Source organism: Procambarus clarkii, chromosome 44 (genome assembly GCF_040958095.1).
Source record: "Procambarus clarkii isolate CNS0578487 chromosome 44, FALCON_Pclarkii_2.0, whole genome shotgun sequence".
In the NCBI taxonomy this organism is placed as follows: domain Eukaryota; kingdom Metazoa; phylum Arthropoda; class Malacostraca; order Decapoda; family Cambaridae; genus Procambarus; species Procambarus clarkii.
Genome location: NC_091193.1, coordinates 22,116,097 through 22,134,310, shown reverse-complemented (window position 1 = coordinate 22,134,310; position 18,214 = coordinate 22,116,097). Strand labels below are relative to the sequence as shown.

Below are 18,214 nucleotides of genomic sequence, written 5' to 3'. Positions count from 1 at the left end.
AAACTTAGCAATGAAATTAGTAGTTGTCACCTAAATACAAATTTGTCATTGTATTCTTCTATGCTTATATGAGTAATTTATTGGACAAATCCACAAGGGCCGTGATGAGAGTTCGAACCACGGCCCTTGTGGATTTGTTAATTTGATGCATCACGCTATTGTGATTTTCTGTGTGTAATGAGTAATTTATTATTTGTTTTAATAATATTTTTTTTATATTTCACCCCAGATACTGACATGTGTGCTGGCAGCCGCTGCTGACGCCGCCCCTCAGGGATATAACCTAGACACGCCCTCTGGTCCAGCATTCTCTGCTGGGTTAGGAGGATTATCAGGCAGTTCAGGAATCTCCTCGGGTGGGACTGGATACTCTGGCGGCGGCTGTGGCCATGGACAAATCCGTCATGTGGACGGCAGCTGTGTGACTCCCGAGGTCACTCGTAACTTGTATTTGTACAGTGCTCCTCCAGTGTCTCCGATCGTTGGTCCACGACCATACATTCCTTTGCCAAGAGTTGAACACAATATTGTGTTCATCCGCACCCCAGAAACAGGCACAGGCCCGGAACCCATTGTAGTGCCACCACCTCAACAGAAACATGTCGTATACGTCCTCAACAGGCGACCCGTACAGGACCAGAAGGTCATCCACGTACCTGCACCAGAGCAAGCAAGTCCTGAAGTGTTCTTCGTTAATTATGGTGAAGGCGAGAACCCGACTCTGCCCACTGGAGAAGACCTCCAGTCAGCTCTCAGCTCTGCCGCCCAAGGTAGCGGCAATGTGATTGGTGGCTTCGGCGGCGGCTTTGGTGGAGACGGCGGTCTTGGAAGCGGCGGTGGCTTTGATGGTGGAGCTGGCTTTGTGAGTGGCGGCGGCAGTGGCTTTGGTGGAGACGCTGGGTTCGGTGGTGGCTATGGTGCTTCAGGAGGTATTGCTCCCTCCGTTCCTCAGCCGTCTTCTTTGTATTTACCTCCATAGAATCATGATTTTTAAGACTAAAAAAATTGTTGATTCTAATGTTATTGTTACTTAGAGGAACCCCAGATATTGTTTTATATTTACCGTCAATTTTGTTTTGCAACGGTTCCAAGACTTTTTCAGTCGACAAACTTTAGCCACTTATATTTGCATTAAATGAATGTTGACATTATTTCTGATTTGATTTACCTTGTAAAATAAGTATTACATTGACAAGCAGTTGATCGGTATTGGCTTAAATATATTCAAGGACGCTTTGCTTAAAGGTGTCTCATTTAGACCTCCAAAGCCACCAGAAGCAGCAGTACTATCCGTCTCCAAGGAACAAATTGTCTCCACGGAACTAATAAGAGTGTATAAACTACAATTAAGAATTCGGGTATATTTGGTAGTACAGTAGTAGTAGTAGTAGTAGTAGGCATCCATCAGACTATGGAGTCATGCTCTGGTTGTCGGTCCGGAGTGGCCTCTCCAGGGCGCAAAGCCAGGGTAGGTTGACACTGGGGAGAAGCTGCTACTCATGCAGCAGACGTTGAACGTTACTCGTGGACCCTCAGATGTTGAACGTTACTTGTGAACTCTCAGATGTTGAACGTTACTTGTGGATCCGCAGGTGTTGAACGTTACTCGTGGACCCTCAGGTGTTGGATGAGCACACTTAGTGTTAACGAACAACTATAATAATGTAGATCAATTTCTGATGAACCTACTTGCATGGAGTAGGAGCTGGATGTACTCACGCAGAGAGAGTGCAACGGGCGCTGGATGAAATTACAGAGTACTACTGGAGCTGGATGTACTCACACACACATAGAGTACTACAGGAGCCGGTGTACTCACACACACACATAGAGTACTACAGGAGCCGGTGTACTCACACACACACAGTACTTCTGGAGCCGGATGTACTCACACAGAGTACTTTTGGAGCCGAATGTACTCAAACAGAGAGTACTTATGAAGATGGATGGACTCTCTGCCACAGTCACGTCACGTGGACATTCGGGTCCACAAACACTTTGGTAAAATTGGTTGTTCCCCCAGAAGCAAGTGGTATTATTATTGCACTGACGGTCACGTGGCTGCAGGTTATTTAATATGCTGTGCATGTTAGGATGAGTGTAGCCGCGCCTCTTTGGTCTCAGGGATGTGATTTGGCATTTAAAAAAATTGAGACCTGAGTATCTAATTCCACTACCATGATGGCGTGCTTGTCCAGTGAGGAGGAGGATGAGTGACGCCATGTTGGGCCGCAAATGGGGGTTTAACTTTCGTCGGGATTGAGATTTGGTTGTGTCAAGGGAACAGGAATGTACTGCTGAGAGGTGTGGTTGGCAGGAAGTCACCAGGTCTGCTCTGGTCCTAGGGGGAAAGCTGAAAGTTGCAGTCGGCTCCATGGCGACGGATAACATAAGGAATAGGCTTGTTGTTAAGAATGTTCATGACTTAACATTAGCGGTAAATGGACAAATCAATAAGTTAGTGCAATTCGCGAGTAAGTGGCGGTGTCACTAACATCTCTGGGGACTCACGAATGAGCAGTGAACAGGACGTGACAGTGCTGGGACACAGTCAAGATAACCAACGTTACTTGTGAACGTACAGGTGCGTGAACATGGTGGCGCAATAGTCTTGATATTATCAATATAAACAGATTAACTTATAATTTGAAGGGGACGCGCAGCCTAGCGAACCTGGAAGTATAGTTTTGGTGACACGTTTGAGTTAAGGGAGGTACACTAGGGAGTACGAATATTATTAAGTACAATCACAACTTAATATTACGAAATGGATAAAATATAATTTTATTTTAGGTTAATTTTCTACCGCAGACGTGGCCATTCATATCTACAGTGCTAACCAACATATTTACATTTCTTCTGTTTTCCATGGACAGGGTTGGAGATCTGTTAGACAACATATAGTGTAGAGAGTTATTGAGCACTCAACCACAGGTGGTTATTGTGCTTTTGCAATCGCAATCAACATATATATACATTCTCGTCTGTCTTACATGGATACGGACAGTTAGGGATCTGCTCTCCTATACTCTGTGCAGTGGGTTTCTGAACACTTAATCACCTTCTGTGGTTGAGCGCTCAGTATGTTGTCTAACAGATCTCCAATTTGTCCTTAGAGGACAGAAGAAATGTATATATACTGGTTAGCGTTGTAAATATGGAAGGCCAAGTCTGTGGTAGAAAATAACCTTAAAATAAAATAAGGTTCAATTAATTTCGAGGAAGTGATTTGAGTGACGATCATTGCTTATAATATTATTTATTTGCTTATCTGATATTATTTTATACACATTTCACTAAGCATATTCGGATGTAATGAATAATCTAAATGTAAATTATATACAAGAAAACTCTCAGAAAGTTTTCCAATCCACAAAGAATGGAATTAAATACTTCTGATCAGAGTAATTAATTGTAATGTGTAAGTGACCAGGTACTTTGTGATCACCTTGATAAAGCTTATGGTAACAGGTTAAAACGTTTTTTAATGTTTTTTTTTTTATCTCACCACTCATCTCACTCTCTTACCTTATTTATTTTCCTCTCTTCCTAGATTTTTTTTTTTTTTTGGGGGGGGGAGTTCCGTTCACAGCACCGCTCCTGTGCCAGGTAAGTCCACTACGGGCTCACCATAGCCCGTGCTACTTGGAACTTGTTCCGAGTAGCTGAATCTATAACAACAACAACCACAATTTTCGTGGCTTAATCTTCATCAATTAATCCTCCCTTCTTGAAGAGCCCGTCCATCCTCGTCCAGCTATTGGCACTGGTAATGGCTCCAAAAAGCCTCCACTTACGGGTTATTCATACCCGTGCCACCTCTTCGGTGGCTTAATCTTTATCAGTTAATCCTCTCTTCCATTACACGACTTGATAGTGGTCCAGGACGAACTGAGACGTCGACGTTTCTTCATTTTCTGATGTGTGGTTTGGTCATCATATCTTCAGCCATGTTATTGTGACTCATCGTCGGCACAGGCTGGAAACTTTACAGACATCTGAGGAAGATTTTCCTATCATCGCGAAGGAAATCAACCGGCATAGCTGACAAAATAAAAATAACTACGTAAAGCCTCACATTCTATTCGTGCCTTGATTAAATTGTGATTGATAACAGTAAAATATAAATCAATTATATTGCTGCCTAACTAAATATAAAAAAAAACGGCGATCAGTCGAATGAGGTTTTCCAACTAAAAATGTTAAATTAAACAAGCAGAAAGAGGTCACAAATGCCCTACTTTATGGCGAATCTTTCTCAAGATCAAAATAAATTGCGGTTAACTTCAAAATATTTCGTTTTCAGGATAACGTTGACTGTGAGTGAGAACATGTTTATTATTGAGGTCAGCTGACCACACTGCCCGACTGGGAACAGGACCAAGGAGTTCTAAGGAAAGTGGTAAGAACGAGACTTACAAGAAAGATAAGGAGAGACTTGGGGTATATAAGACTCAGGTGCCTGAGTCGTCGTCACTCCCAACCATGAAGCTCTTGGTAAGTGGTTACCCCCGAAGTAGGCTGCTGCGTCCCTATATAGCCGATAAGTCTGTCTGTTGTGTAATAGATCGAAGATTGTAAGTTGAATGACTGTCGCCTTATGTCTGTATAAGATTTATGGTCATGTTCCCATGTTTGATAATTAAAATGAAGAGAGAGTTAAGAGATTAAAACAATTGGCCGTATGTATACTATGTATCAGATCTCGAATACACTTTAATTTATTGTCATTTCTCTAACGGCAATTTAACATCATACTAAGAATCAGTGAAACTCCCAATTGTAAATTAAATATAAGATTGATCACAACTTGCATGCAGAACATCGTAAATAGAAAGTTTTGCATCACTTACACTCTTTAATAAGCATTTTCTGTTACAACTTTATCTCGGCTGACAACAATATCCCCCTCCCCCAAACCCTCACCTCAGAGACGCTCATATCAAGACACTACAATTCAAAGTGAGAGTCATGTCACTCCCCTATACACAAATGTCTAAGATATTATTATACAGTAATACGTATAATTTTCGTAGAGCAAATAAAATGGTTATATATACAAAAACAAATAAGTTGTGTTTATTTCATGGCAGATACTGACGTGTATGCTGGCAGTCGCTGTTGACGCCGCATTCTTAAGGTCCTCATCCGTCAGTTCAGGCGGATCTAGCTACTCTGGCGGCGGCTGTGGTCACGGGCACATCCGTCATGTGGACGGCAGCTGTGTGACTCCTGAGGTCACCCGCAGCTTGTATGTGTACAGTGCACCTCCGGTCACTCCGATCGTTCGTCCACCACCATACATTCCTCGGCCCAAAATTACACATAATATTTTATTCATCCGCACCCCAGAGATCGGTCCAGGCCAGGAACCCATTGTGGTGCCACCACCTCAACAGAAGAACGTTGTGTACGTCCTCAACAGGCGACCCGTGCACGACCAGAAGGTCATCCACGTACCAGCACCAGAACAAGAAAGTCCTCAAGTGTTCTTCGTCAACTATGGAGAAGGAGACAACCCGACGCTGCCTACCGGTGGAGACCTGCAGTCTGCCCTCAGCTCTGCTGCCCAAGGTGGCGGTGTCGAAATTGGTGGCAGCGGTGGTGGCTTTGATGGAAGCTTTGGCGGTGGAGCTGATTTTGTGAACGGCGGCAGTAGTTTTGGTGGCAGCGGTGGTGGAAGTTTTGGTGTCAACGGTGGTGGAAGTTTTGGTGTCAACGGTGGCGGAAGTTTTGGTGTCAGCGACGGTACCAGAGGTGGTGATGCTGGTTTAGTGAGCGGCGACAGCAATTTTGGTGGCAGTGTTGGCACCAGAGGTGGTAATGCTGGTTTAGTGAGCGGCGACAGCAATTTTGGTGGCAGTGTTGGCACCAGAGGAGGTGATGCTGGTTTAGTGAGTGGCGACAGCAATTTTGGTGGCAGTGTTGGCACCAGAGGTGGTAATGATGGTTTAGTGAGCAGCGACAGCAATTTTGGTGGCAGTGTTGGCATCAGAGGTGGTGATGCTGGTTTAGTGAGTGGCGACAGCAATTTTGGTGGCAGTGTTGGCACCAGAGGTGGTAATGATGGTTTAGTGAGCAGCGACAGCAATTTTGGTGGCAGTGTTGGCACCAGAGGTGGTGATGCTGGTTTAGTGAGCAGCGACAGCAATTTTGGTGCCAGCGTTGGCACCAGAGGTAGTGACGCTGGTTTAGTGAGCGGCGGTGTTACATTTGGAGGCGACAATGGACTTTCAGCTGGCATTGTTCCCTCCGTGATCCCTCCGACATCATTGTATTCTCAGCCATGAAACCATAGTCCTTTTATGCAAATGAAAACTTTCTTTATTATGAAATTATATTTTGAATAGTTTTAAACAAATCCATGATAATTATAAGGTGTAATTAGGCTTTGTTTTATAATTCGTGTAATAAATCTGTGCATTATTCCGAATTATATTTACCTTCCATCTGAATATTATTATTATTACAAACGGTTGCTTTACATTAGACAGCGTGTCTGAAGCTTTCTTGTATTTCTACACACACCGACCCAGATCTATCAGTTGGTGATATAATTGTTCCATATATATCAGTTGGTGACATAATTGCTCCAGTTCTATCAGATAGTGACATAACTATTTGATAAAAGATTAGCAATACAAGTTTACACGGGGAGTCCCACAATAATTGCCTATCAGTCTTCCAGGGATGCTCAGTAACCACGTCTGGGCAACCAGTGAGAGTGGCATGATTCCAGTATATTAGGAAACATGGCTCTCTCTCTCGGTGCTGGCACCCGGCCGAGCACCCTCTGGAGAGTGACTCAAATCGCCTTGCTGTGTGATCGAGACACTTTTCTCAAATCAACATTGATGGAATTGTGTAAAATAATAAAGTTGTATTTATTCTGCCTTTGTAAATATATCAGTATTCAAAGAATAATTCACTATAACGCCATGGAAAATATATTAATATTAGCCAACCCTGTACATATGCAGTGAAATGGAAGTGAGGACATTTCGGGCCATCCTCTACCGTAAACAGTCACGATTTAATAACGGTCGAGGGCGGTCCGAAATGTGGTAATTTTTATTTAATTTCATATGTGGGTTGGGTTATGTATTCCGTTGACGTCTGGCAAAGACCTTTTGTGCTCTCTGTAATACTTTTTTGCGCTACCGCTCACAGGATGAGTATGGGGTGCACAATAAACTAGACGCTTTCGGCGGCAACAATCAAATCAAATATTTACATACTGATTTCTTCTTTGGTGTTGGGCGCCATCTTGAGATGATTTGATTTATGTCTACATTCTTGTTAATTTACGTGTTTTAGTGCAAGCCGTCGACAGTTGCTCTAGTCTTGAAATTTCAAAGAAGTTTAAATTCTAAACCCACTCAATCAAGTTCTCATCCGGTTAACCACTAGACCAATCACAACGAGTCTAAGCTGTGGACGAATAACACTGCAGATAAACCTTAGCTAACGAACTTAGCTAGATCACTAGTTAATGTGGTAGCGGGCAGACGTAACCTTGGAATGTTGACATGTTACTTACAATTAAACTTAAACGTGAGGGTAACTGGAATAATAAAAGACGATCAGTTCATGTTTCTAAGATATCCTCCACGATATTTCTCAGTTCCTAATACCCGGGAGCACATAGATCAGGAGATGGTTATTACAGGTCGCTAGCAAAGGGGGATGGATGCTGACGGTCCCCTCGGGGAGACATTTTCGCACCACAGAATGAACACAACACCAGGACACCTCCCAAGACTCATTGCCGCAGGGACCTGCACTGACGGGGGGTCTGGCACTAGGCCAGGCGCCGGCCCGAGTATTCGCCGCCTCTGGCTGAGACGAGACCCGCAAGGGAAATTAGTGAAAACCCGCAAGTAGAGGAGACATCCTGGAGAACATCACCTGTGGACGTCACTTCCCCAGGGCAGTGTGGAGACATCCAGGAGAACATCACCTGTGGACGTCACTCCCCCAGGGCAGTGTGGAGACATCCAGGAGAACATCACCTGTGGACGTCACTTCCCCAGGGCAGTGTGGAGACATCCAGGAGAACATCACCTGTGGACGTCACTCCCCCAGGGCAGTGTGGAGACATCCAGGAGAATATCACCTGTGGACGTCACTCCTCGCAGCAGGTGTGTACAGAACGAACTTTGAGTCAGCCTGATAAGTGTCTCCCATTTGTTATTGAGTCAAGTCGACGAGTTTTGGCTAGAATTGTGACACTCCAATTTGGCATTAAATAGATATTAGTGTTTTAAGTTAAGATTTTATATTATTTGATAGCGATCTAGTGATAGGCCTAGCTAAAATCATTTTTTAAACTTCATTAATTATTGCTCGAGGCGACTTTATTGGTTACGAGAGGTCACGAGGTAAGGGAAAAACTCTCTTTAAACTTTTACATGATATTATTGTGGTATTGTGACCTGTACAGTGGTATTGTGACCTGTATATAGTGACCTGTATATTCGCCCAACCTGCATAAAAGAGACGTATGGATAAATGGTCTATAGTAAGGTGGCGCCGGTCTTCAATGAAGCTAAGACAGTCTACACTTAAGCTAAGACGGTCTACATTAAACTGAAAACGGTGTACACTAAAGTCAAGATGGTCTACCGTCTACACAATAGTGAAGATGGGCTACACAATAGTGAAGATGGGCTACACAATAGTGAAGATGGGCTACACAATAGTGAAGATGGGCTACACAATAGTGAAGATGGACTACACAATAGTGAAGATGGGCTACACAATAGTGAAAATGGGCTACACAATAGTGAAGATGGACTACACAATAGTGAAGATGGGCTACACAATAGTGAAAATGGGCTACACAATAGTAAAGATGGGCTACACAATAGTGAAGATGGACTATACTAAAATGAAGATAATTTACACTAGACCGAAGCCGCCTCCACCTGATAAGGCCGTAACTTTATTACATCATCCGTGTGTCTTAATTATTACATTATATACTGTTGATCATCAAAGATTAAATGTGACATCATTATCTTTAAGTTTAAATAAGCAGTGGAGCCTAGTTGGGCCATTATTTTTTAAAACTAATGAATTATATATTTTGGGTGTTATGTGGATTTGAGGAACTTTGTTATATCGGAATATATTTACTGATTATTATATTTCATTATATTTAGATTTTAAAGCATCGTTAGTTATTTCATTTCAGGGACGGAGATTCAGCTCATCCTCCTATGGTTTACCAACGTCAAGAAACTGTCGTAATAAAGTGTCGTAATAACCTAACCTCCAGAGGACCCAAAACAAAACGGGCAGTATGTCAATTTCGCGACCGTTACCCGCTACCATTTTCGAGATAAAAATTGCGAGGTTCGCGGGTAACTCAAAACCATATTAAGGGAACGTTCTTCTGTATTGTCGGCTAGGCTTCACATATGTATTATCTTCTTGAGGTTATCTTGAGATGATTTCGGGGCTTAGCGTCCCCGCGGCCCGGTCCTTGACCATGCCTCCTTTTTGTTACACACCCCCAGGAAGCAGCCCGTAGCATCTGACTAACTCCCTGGTACCTATTTACTGCTAGGTAACAGGGACATCAGGGTGAAAGAAACATTTTGCCCGTTTGTCTTCGCCTCCACCGGGGATCGAACCCGGAACATCAGGACAACGAATCCGATGTGCTGTCCACTCAGCTGTCAGGCTAGGAACACATTAAAAATAATGAACTAACCCTAAGGTGTAACTCCGGATATTGAGTTGAGAAAAGTTGAGAAAACTGCTTCAGTTCAGCAGCAAAGTATCAAAGTTAACACAAAATTCCAGACCAGGAGTAAATATTGTTTTTAAAGTTAATTTATTTTATTTTATGTACACAGGTGCATACAGGAGCAGATTTCCTCTGACTCATATTAGCAGACTTTGAGCTTTCCCTTCTCATAACTTATTGGAAACCTTTCCTTACTAGTTTTCCCTGGAACACTATAGTAGCCTAACAAAAGCTGGCTGTATGACTTCTATCACCTATTCACAATGCAGTTATAATAAAAAGAGGAAGGTACTCGGTAAAGGTACCAGTGTCAGCGACCGATTAAATATTATATAAACAAACATTACTTTTACCATGCGTGTGAACGACATCTTTGTGGAGGCTGAACACGGTACCCACTTAGGACAACGGATGAAAGCGGGTCATGAGAGGAAAAGTGGGAGACGGAGGTATATAAGACCCAGATGGCTTAGTCTGTTATTACACTCCACCATGAGGCTCCTGGTGAGTGGTTCCTCGTGCAGTGGTGCTGCTACACACGCCGGTATATCAGTAAACCAGTCTCGCTTAGTAGATCAGGGGTGATGCGCGAGTCGAATGTGTGACGCCTAATGTTTGCTAAAGTGTTGGGAAACTGGCTGTAAGAGTGATATGTGGCAGCGACTACCACTGGGCTACGTATGACAACCAAAGAAGTTCAATAACTGTACGGAATATCACTTAACACGTCCAGATGCTGTGACTAAATATAACGCAACTTTATTTGTTATTATACCAACATTGTCTTATGGACAACCTGAGACAGTAAAGCTGAAGCTTTTAACCGTCTTCTATTATTTACCATTTAATGGTTACATATTTAATTGCATCGATCACGGACGTTCGTTTAAAAGATACCATTATATACTAACGTGAAACATTACGTCCAAACTTTAACTTGTTGCAAGAAGGGATAACAGAAGACCTGATTAAGACTCACATGCCAACATGACAGTTTCCGCTAACACTCTCGAATGAGGTAGTCGAGGTCACACCAAACAATCTGGGGTACATCCCAAGAGGTAAATTATACCCCTCGCTGAAAGATTTCATCTTCGCTCAAGACTAACGTATTTATGATTGACCATTATCAATGGATTTGATAGTGGTCCAGGACGGACCGAAACGTCGTCGTTTCTTCGTCCTCTGGTGTGTGGTCTGGTCATGGTATATATGTTGGCTGCTCCATACGCCAGTTTTTGCATCAATATTCCGTGAGGTTGTTAGGCCTGAAAGACTATAAAATTTAACTAAACGTCCTTAACGTGTAGTGACAGCCATAACCTTAGAAAACTCCACTATGCAGTGACAACTGCAGCACAGTGAAAATTTCTTAAAGAACCTAAATTTATCAGTAAGATTTATGAATGTGCCCCTTAAAGAACCTTATCATTTAATTCTGCTTTCGGGGACTTCCATCGACTCAAAAGCATCGGTTGCCTTAGGAGCTTTAATCTCTTCAGATATCAACCTTCAGGGAAAAAGGGACATTCCAATCCTAAATGTGTATCTGCATTTTAGTACGAGACGAAGATTCAAGGGTTCGAAACAATGGATATTTCTAAGAGCATGAGTCTTTGAGGACGACCTCTCAAACTTTGAAGTGAGACTGAAGAAAAAATAAGCTTCTTCTTGAGCGTCTCCAATAAAGCCCCGCCTGTCCTGTTGGGTTGCCACAACGTTGCCGTTGCCTAAGCATAGAAAACGTATTTGTCCGCGACCCGCTATGATTTAGAGTAGTACCACGTCGTTTGTCTATTGGGGATTTTGACGTCAATATATGATGTACTATTTGAGAGGACGGGTGGCAAAGCCATGCAATGCTTCGCCCCACGACGTGTTAATATGCTGGTACACACCGAGGATCGCAATGTGCTTTCCCCTCTAAATATTCTATCAGGGCTAGGTTACTTGAGTTTGAGTTCTCGGTGATACTTTATCTATTTAATTGAATTATACGATAGTCTAGGCCTCTAGGGCCTCGAGGCGCTCTACAGGATATCTTTCACGATAAGTCTTGTGTCTTTATAGGAATAACTTTAATGTTTTACTTAAAGTAAAAGTGATTGCATTCTTAGCAGTTTATTATATTCGATTTTCTTTACCTCGTCACAGGTATCAGTGTGGTTGCTGGTAGCCGCTGCGGACGCCGCCCCTCATGGCTACGGAACCTCAGGCGGTTCTGGGGGCGGCTGTGGTGGGGGACAAGTACGTCATGTAGATGGCAGCTGTGTGACTCCCCTGGTCACCCGCAACTTGTTTGTGTACAGTGCTCCCGACTTGGCCCCGGTCATTGGTCCACGACCATACATTCCTCCACCAACAGTTGAACACAATATTTTGTTCATTCGCGCCCCAGAAAGCGGTCCAGGCCCTGAACCCATTGTCGTGCCACCACCTCAACAGAAAAACACACTATACGTCCTCGGCAAGCGACCCGCATACAATCAGCAAATCATCCAAGTACCAGCACCAGAACAAGAGAGTCCTGACGTATACTTCGTCAACTATGGTGACGGAGACAACCCTTCGCTGCCCACAGGAGAAGACCTGCAGTCTGCCCTCCGCTCTGCTGCCCAAGGTGGTGGTACAGTGATTGGCGGCAGTGGCGGTGGTGGTGGTGGTGGTGGATATGGAAACGGTGGCAGCTTTGGTGGGGATGGTGGCATTGTGAGTGGCGGCGGTGGTGACTTTCTGGGAGGCGGTGGTGGTGGTGGATATTCAGGGGGAATTCCTCCCCCCGTACCTCAGCCGCCATCATTATATTTGCCACCTTAAGGTCAGAAGCCTTTATTGAAGATAAAAGTCTTCCTTTTTATAAATTGTTTTCCAATCGTTAGTCACAAGGAGATACAAATGTTATATATATTTTAATTGTTAAAACTGCATAATAAAACCATTATAATACATAACCTAAAATTCAATTTCGTACTATCCCATGTATATCCCATTTCGTACTATATATATACTATTATAATATATATATATAATATATATATTATATATATTATATATATATATATATATATATATTATATATATATATATTATATATATATATATTATATATATTATATATGATGGTCAAGCGGATTAAGGCGCCCTGTAGTTACCAGTTGCGTTGCTCCTGGGAGTATGGGTTCGAGTCACTTCTGGGGTGTGAGTTTTCAGTCGCATATAGTCCTGGGGACCATTCAGGCTTGTTTGCATTTGTGTTCCTCACGTGTGCCCCAAAGAATGAGGTGATTTGGTGAAATGCTATGCCCAAGATTACCATCCGAGTTGCCGGCGGGGAAGTGGTTCAAATAGCTTCGGCTACCACTTCCTTTTGTCCGGCCGTGATGGTCAAGCGGATTAAGGCGCCCTGTAGTTACCAGTTGCGTTGCTCCTGGGAGTATGGGTTCGAGTCACTTCTGGGGTGTGAGTTTTCAGTCGCATATAGTCCTGGGGACCATTCAGGCTTGTTTGCATATATTATATATTATATATATATATTATATATATTATATATATATATATATATATATATATATATATATATATATATATATATATATATATATATATATATGAGAGAGAGAGAGAATAATCTCTTACATGTCATGCCTCACCACATCCAATTTGTTTAGTTGATGATGGGCTTACGAATTATGAATGTTAATGAGGTGATGCTCCTGTGTGGCGTGGGTGATACGGGCGGTCTTGGTGTCAGCATCACGGTAAGCCTACTGATGTTGGTTAATCCGCGCCTCTAAATTGTTGACGCTTCTCCGGCGTGTATTTTGTCACTGTTAATACAAGGTAATTGTGACCACCTATGTTGTAATGACCTTATGTACACCCCAGACACGGTGACCTTGTGTACACCCCAGACACGGTGACCTTGTGTACACCCTAGACACGGTGACCTTGTGTACACCCTAGACACGGTGATCTTGTGTACACCCTAGACACGGTGATCTTGTGTACATTCTTCCCGCTGCTGAGGTGACGTTTTTTCTGTTGTGCTTCTGTCGAAAGTGTTCATTATTGTATAGTGTTCGTGTACAACTAATTTCGTGGGCTTCGTTGCGGGTGTTACTAATGTTCGCTTAGAACTCGAACCGCGTTGTTCTGATTTGGATGTTGTGTTGGTGTTGATCTTCGCTACTCCCTACATTACTAGTTGTTGGTTTTTATTTACATGCGTAGGTACATCTGCATTTATGCAGCTACCTTAGACTATATGAAAGGTTACGTTGTGTGTGTCAAGAGTGATGACACGTGATGCTCAAAATTACCCATCTCTCAGGATGGTTCATCGTAAATCACACAGGGCCATGTGATGAGTAGTCTGCACTATCAAACTATGGGTGCATTATGATGATATCCTCAAAAACACGAGAGTTAATAGAGCAATTGCAAAGCTTCAGGTACCTCATGCCGACAGGTTTGATGAAACATGTGTGGTATTTAAGTCTCAGGAAGGAATTTGATGAATTGGAATTCATCTTCAAATGAAAAAATGCTCTGACGAAGAATGAACTCATTATGCGTCATCTTGACCAGTTATCATCATGAGTTAGCCTGGCGGACAGAACATGCTCCATTAACTTGTAATCTAAGATGGGTCAGCATTTGTAACGTTAATTCATTATCATGTAATGTCATTTTCCCAGAATTGTCCAGGGGAAATAAGTGAGATAGTTTACGTGGGTTTGTTCTCAGTAATATTGAACTGATGGGTGTCACCATCTTGTATTAATTATTGGTGTTCAGGGCAGACAGGGATCAGTCTTTTGTTCATTCTAGTGTATACTCTATTTAGCTCCTACTTCATTGAGTCGGTTCCTAATATTATGTAGGTCGAAACATCAACATGGCAAAGCCATATTAGTGCGATAGCAATAACAGAGGTCATTGGGTGCTTGGCATATTTAGTTAATAAACATTAGAGCGTTCATGGATGCGGGTCTGGAGTTTGTGTTGTTAGGAGACTAAGAACATGGGAAGCTGAAGACAACATGCGAGGCACACAGATCACTACTTATGAAACTTAACACAAAAAATATATGATTTGGAAATTATCGTTGTATATTCCATCTCACCGCTCCTGTACCCTCTGTATGTCTTGCCTTTGATAACCAGCTAACCCTCCGTGTAACTTAGCCTTGATAACCAGCTAACCCTCCGTGTAACTTAGCCTTGATAACCAGCTAACCCTCCGTGTAACTTAGCCTTGATAACCAGCTAACCCTCCGTGTAACTTAGCCTTGATAACCAGCTAACCCTCCGTGAATCTTAGCCATGATAACCAGCTAACCCTCCGTGTAACTTAGCCTTGATAACCAGCTAACCCTCCGTGTAACTTAGCCTTGATAACCAGCTAACCCTCCGTGAATCTTAGCCATGATAACCAGCTAACCCTCCGTGTATCTTAGCCAAGATAACCAACTAACCCTCCGTGTATCTTAGCCATGATAACCAGTTAACCCTCCATGTATCTTAGCCATGATAACCAGCTAACCCTCCGTGTATCTTAGCCATGATAACCAGCTAACTCTCCGTGTATCTTAGCCTTGATAACCAGCTAACACTCCGTGTATCTTAGCTTCAATAATGCTCTTACAGGCGTAAACGACATCTCAGTAGTTTTCTCTTAGCTTGGAGTTTCTCTCCTTTTAAATATTCAACTCTACACTTGACTTTCTATTGGAATACAATACCTAGTTTACAATTGCATATACAGTTACGATGAACTTTGCACAGTAATTGTTCCCTTTCCTCATCATCTTTTGCACAGAGTTTGCGTCTCTATGTAGGGTTTGACGGTGCGCTATTCTTCACTATTTTATCATTGTATGTTCGTTATCAACACACGTAACTCAGCCGAAAACACACATTTCTCTTCTCTACCCCCTTCCATCCCCAACTTCCTCCTTCCACCCCCAACTTCTTTCCTGTTTTCCCTCTCCATCTTCCTGCCCCCAGCATGCCCCTCCTTCTCCTTCTCTCCTATCTCTAGCTCCTTCCCTCCCTCTCCCGCTCTTTCTCTCGTTTTGTCTTTCTTTGTCTCAGAATATGTTATACTGTAACCCGAATTAATTTCCGCTCATTGTTTTCGAGTAAATCATGAAAATCAGGCGTGAGTAAACATAAAATAACTCTGGAAAACACAACTGATTTTATTTCAGGCAACGAAAATTTCAGGAAGGGCTATAGATGACAAAATTTTTTAAAACATAGTACTTGGACTGACCCGACTGGCCTATGGCACTCACGTACTCTATATATATATATATATATATATATATATATATATATATATATATATATATATATATAAAACTGAAAACTCACACCCCAGAAGTGACTCGAACCCATACTCCCAGATGCCACGCAACTGGTATGTACAAGACGCCTTAATCCACTTGACCATCACGACCGGACATAATGAGGTGATAGCCGAGGCTATTTGAACCACCCCACCGCCGGCACTCGGATAGTAATCTTGGGCATAGCAAAGAATGAGGTGATTTGGTAAAATGCTATGCCCAAGATTACTATCCGAGTGCCGGCGGTGGGGTGGTTCAAATAGCCTCGGCTATCACCTCATTATGTCCGGTCGTGATGGTCAAGTGGATTAAGGCGTCTTGTACATACCAGTTGCGTGGCATCTGGGAGTATGGGTTCGAGTCACTTCTGGGGTGTGAGTTTTCAGTTGCATATTGTCCTGGGGACCATTCAGGCTTGTTCGCATATATATATATGTGTGTGAGTGTGAGTGTGAGTGTGAGTGTGAGTGTGTGTGTGTGTGTGTGTGTGTGTGTGTGTGTGTGTGACATGGGTTTATAACCCTATGGGTGAAAAACCATCTCCTGTTCTCAGTCCAACATTATGGCTTGACGACTTGATTGTAGGACTGAGAACAGGATATGCTTTTTCACCCACAGGGTTATAAATATAGACTCGCCTACCCGCAGTAACCGTAAATGCCAAAACTCGGTTAAAATTCTAAAATCCAGCTGGAAAAGATCAGGGCAAATGGGGAGACCATTGACAAGCCGCCGGCTTCCTGTCTTCGTCGAGGTCACAAGTGTTAGTGGCCTTCAGGTAAATTCAGGAAAATAACATGAGTAAATAAGAGACTTGCAGGCAGCGCAAGCTTACAGTGGTGAGACTCTTTAAAGCAAGAGTGCTTGGCTAGGACTTTGGGTAATATGTTATCCCGGATTAGTGTTTTCTTTTGATAATTTGTTACCTTTTGAATATTGGTGATAAGAGTTATGGCCATGCACTGCAACGTTAGATACTATAATATAATTTTATCAATACCTTTCTATTTTACCGCAAATTTAAAATACTTAGCCTATAAAACATTGGAGGGGGGTCAGTTCTTGACCCATTATGTGACTGTAACCTTCTGATAATTAAGCTCAACTAAGCAAAACTAAATAGTGTTGATGTATATTTTAACAAACATTGTAACTAGTTCATCAATGATGTAACTCTCTAAGTTAAACTAAAATTGGGGTTTAGTTCCCGAACCCAATATGTCTGATTCTTTTCTGCTCCCGCTCACACGGTGGGTATGGGGTGCATAATAAATTAACTGTACAAAACTACAATAGGTCATTTTGTTCAGTTTGTCGCTGGCAACTAAATATATTATACATAAGCTGTAATAGTATTTGAAACCTTATTTGTCAACATTGCAATTATTTTTTATACAACTGTTTTGGTGATGTCCTGTGGAAGCTCTCTGCTAATGTTAGGCTAGAGTAAAATCTGTAACTTTACTGTCGATATTTACATTAGACTAAGCGTTGGTGGTTAGTATCTTGCTCTCTCTCTCACACTCTAGTAATTTACAATGAAATAACCATCAACAAGTAGCAAATTATGACGGCTCTTCTCAATTATTAGTTTACACTTGGGTAACTGTATTATCATATTTTCCTAGATTTATGTTTTTCTTTACACATGTTTGTTATAAATTTGACAACTTTTACTTCAATACTGGCAGTATATATAAGTAACATTTTGTTGGAGATATTCAGATGCGAATTTAAAATGAGAAACCCCTTCCGTTGTCCGTCGTATGATATTTAGATATTTTTATTATAATACTAACACAAACATGTAAACTATATATATCGAGAGTAAGTGTTGAGTAGGCCAGTGTTTTGTAATATATTGTTCAACATCTTAGAGTAATCTTCCAAGCTGGGCACGGGTATACTTTTCCCATATTGCTCAAGGCCGCAATTTCTCGACTGCTTAAATATATTGTTTTTATAAACAAATATTACCGCTCACTGGTTGTGAACGACATCTTTAGGGAAGCTGAGCACGGTATCCTGAGAGGATACAACGGATGAAAGCGGGTCATGAGAGGAAAAGTGGGAGACGGAGGTATATAAGACCCAGATGCCTTAGCCT

At 42.3% G+C, this 18,214-nt stretch overlaps 3 protein-coding genes across 3 annotated transcripts; all 3 read left to right on the top strand.

Moving 5' to 3' along the window:
- Positions 1–10: 10 nt before the first annotated feature.
- On the top strand, positions 11–979 carry LOC123745374 (uncharacterized). The gene is made up of 2 exons (XM_069300807.1): positions 11–22; positions 230–979. Exons 1-2 carry the CDS (start codon positions 11–13, stop codon positions 977–979), a joined length of 762 nt encoding a protein of 253 aa, XP_069156908.1.
- A 4,119-nt stretch (positions 980–5,098) lies between these two features.
- Positions 5,099–6,426, top strand: LOC123745221 (uncharacterized transmembrane protein DDB_G0289901-like). Its single transcript, XM_045725531.2, has one exon. It carries the CDS (start codon positions 5,106–5,108, stop codon positions 6,288–6,290), a length of 1,185 nt encoding a protein of 394 aa, XP_045581487.2. The 5' UTR covers positions 5,099–5,105; the 3' UTR covers positions 6,291–6,426.
- Positions 6,427–10,246: 3,820 nt separating this feature from the next.
- On the top strand, positions 10,247–12,644 carry LOC123745159 (uncharacterized). Its single transcript, XM_069300508.1, has 2 exons — positions 10,247–10,258; positions 11,909–12,644. Exons 1-2 carry the CDS (start codon positions 10,247–10,249, stop codon positions 12,569–12,571), a joined length of 675 nt encoding a protein of 224 aa, XP_069156609.1. The 3' UTR covers positions 12,572–12,644.
- The last annotated feature ends 5,570 nt before the right edge of the window (positions 12,645–18,214 follow it).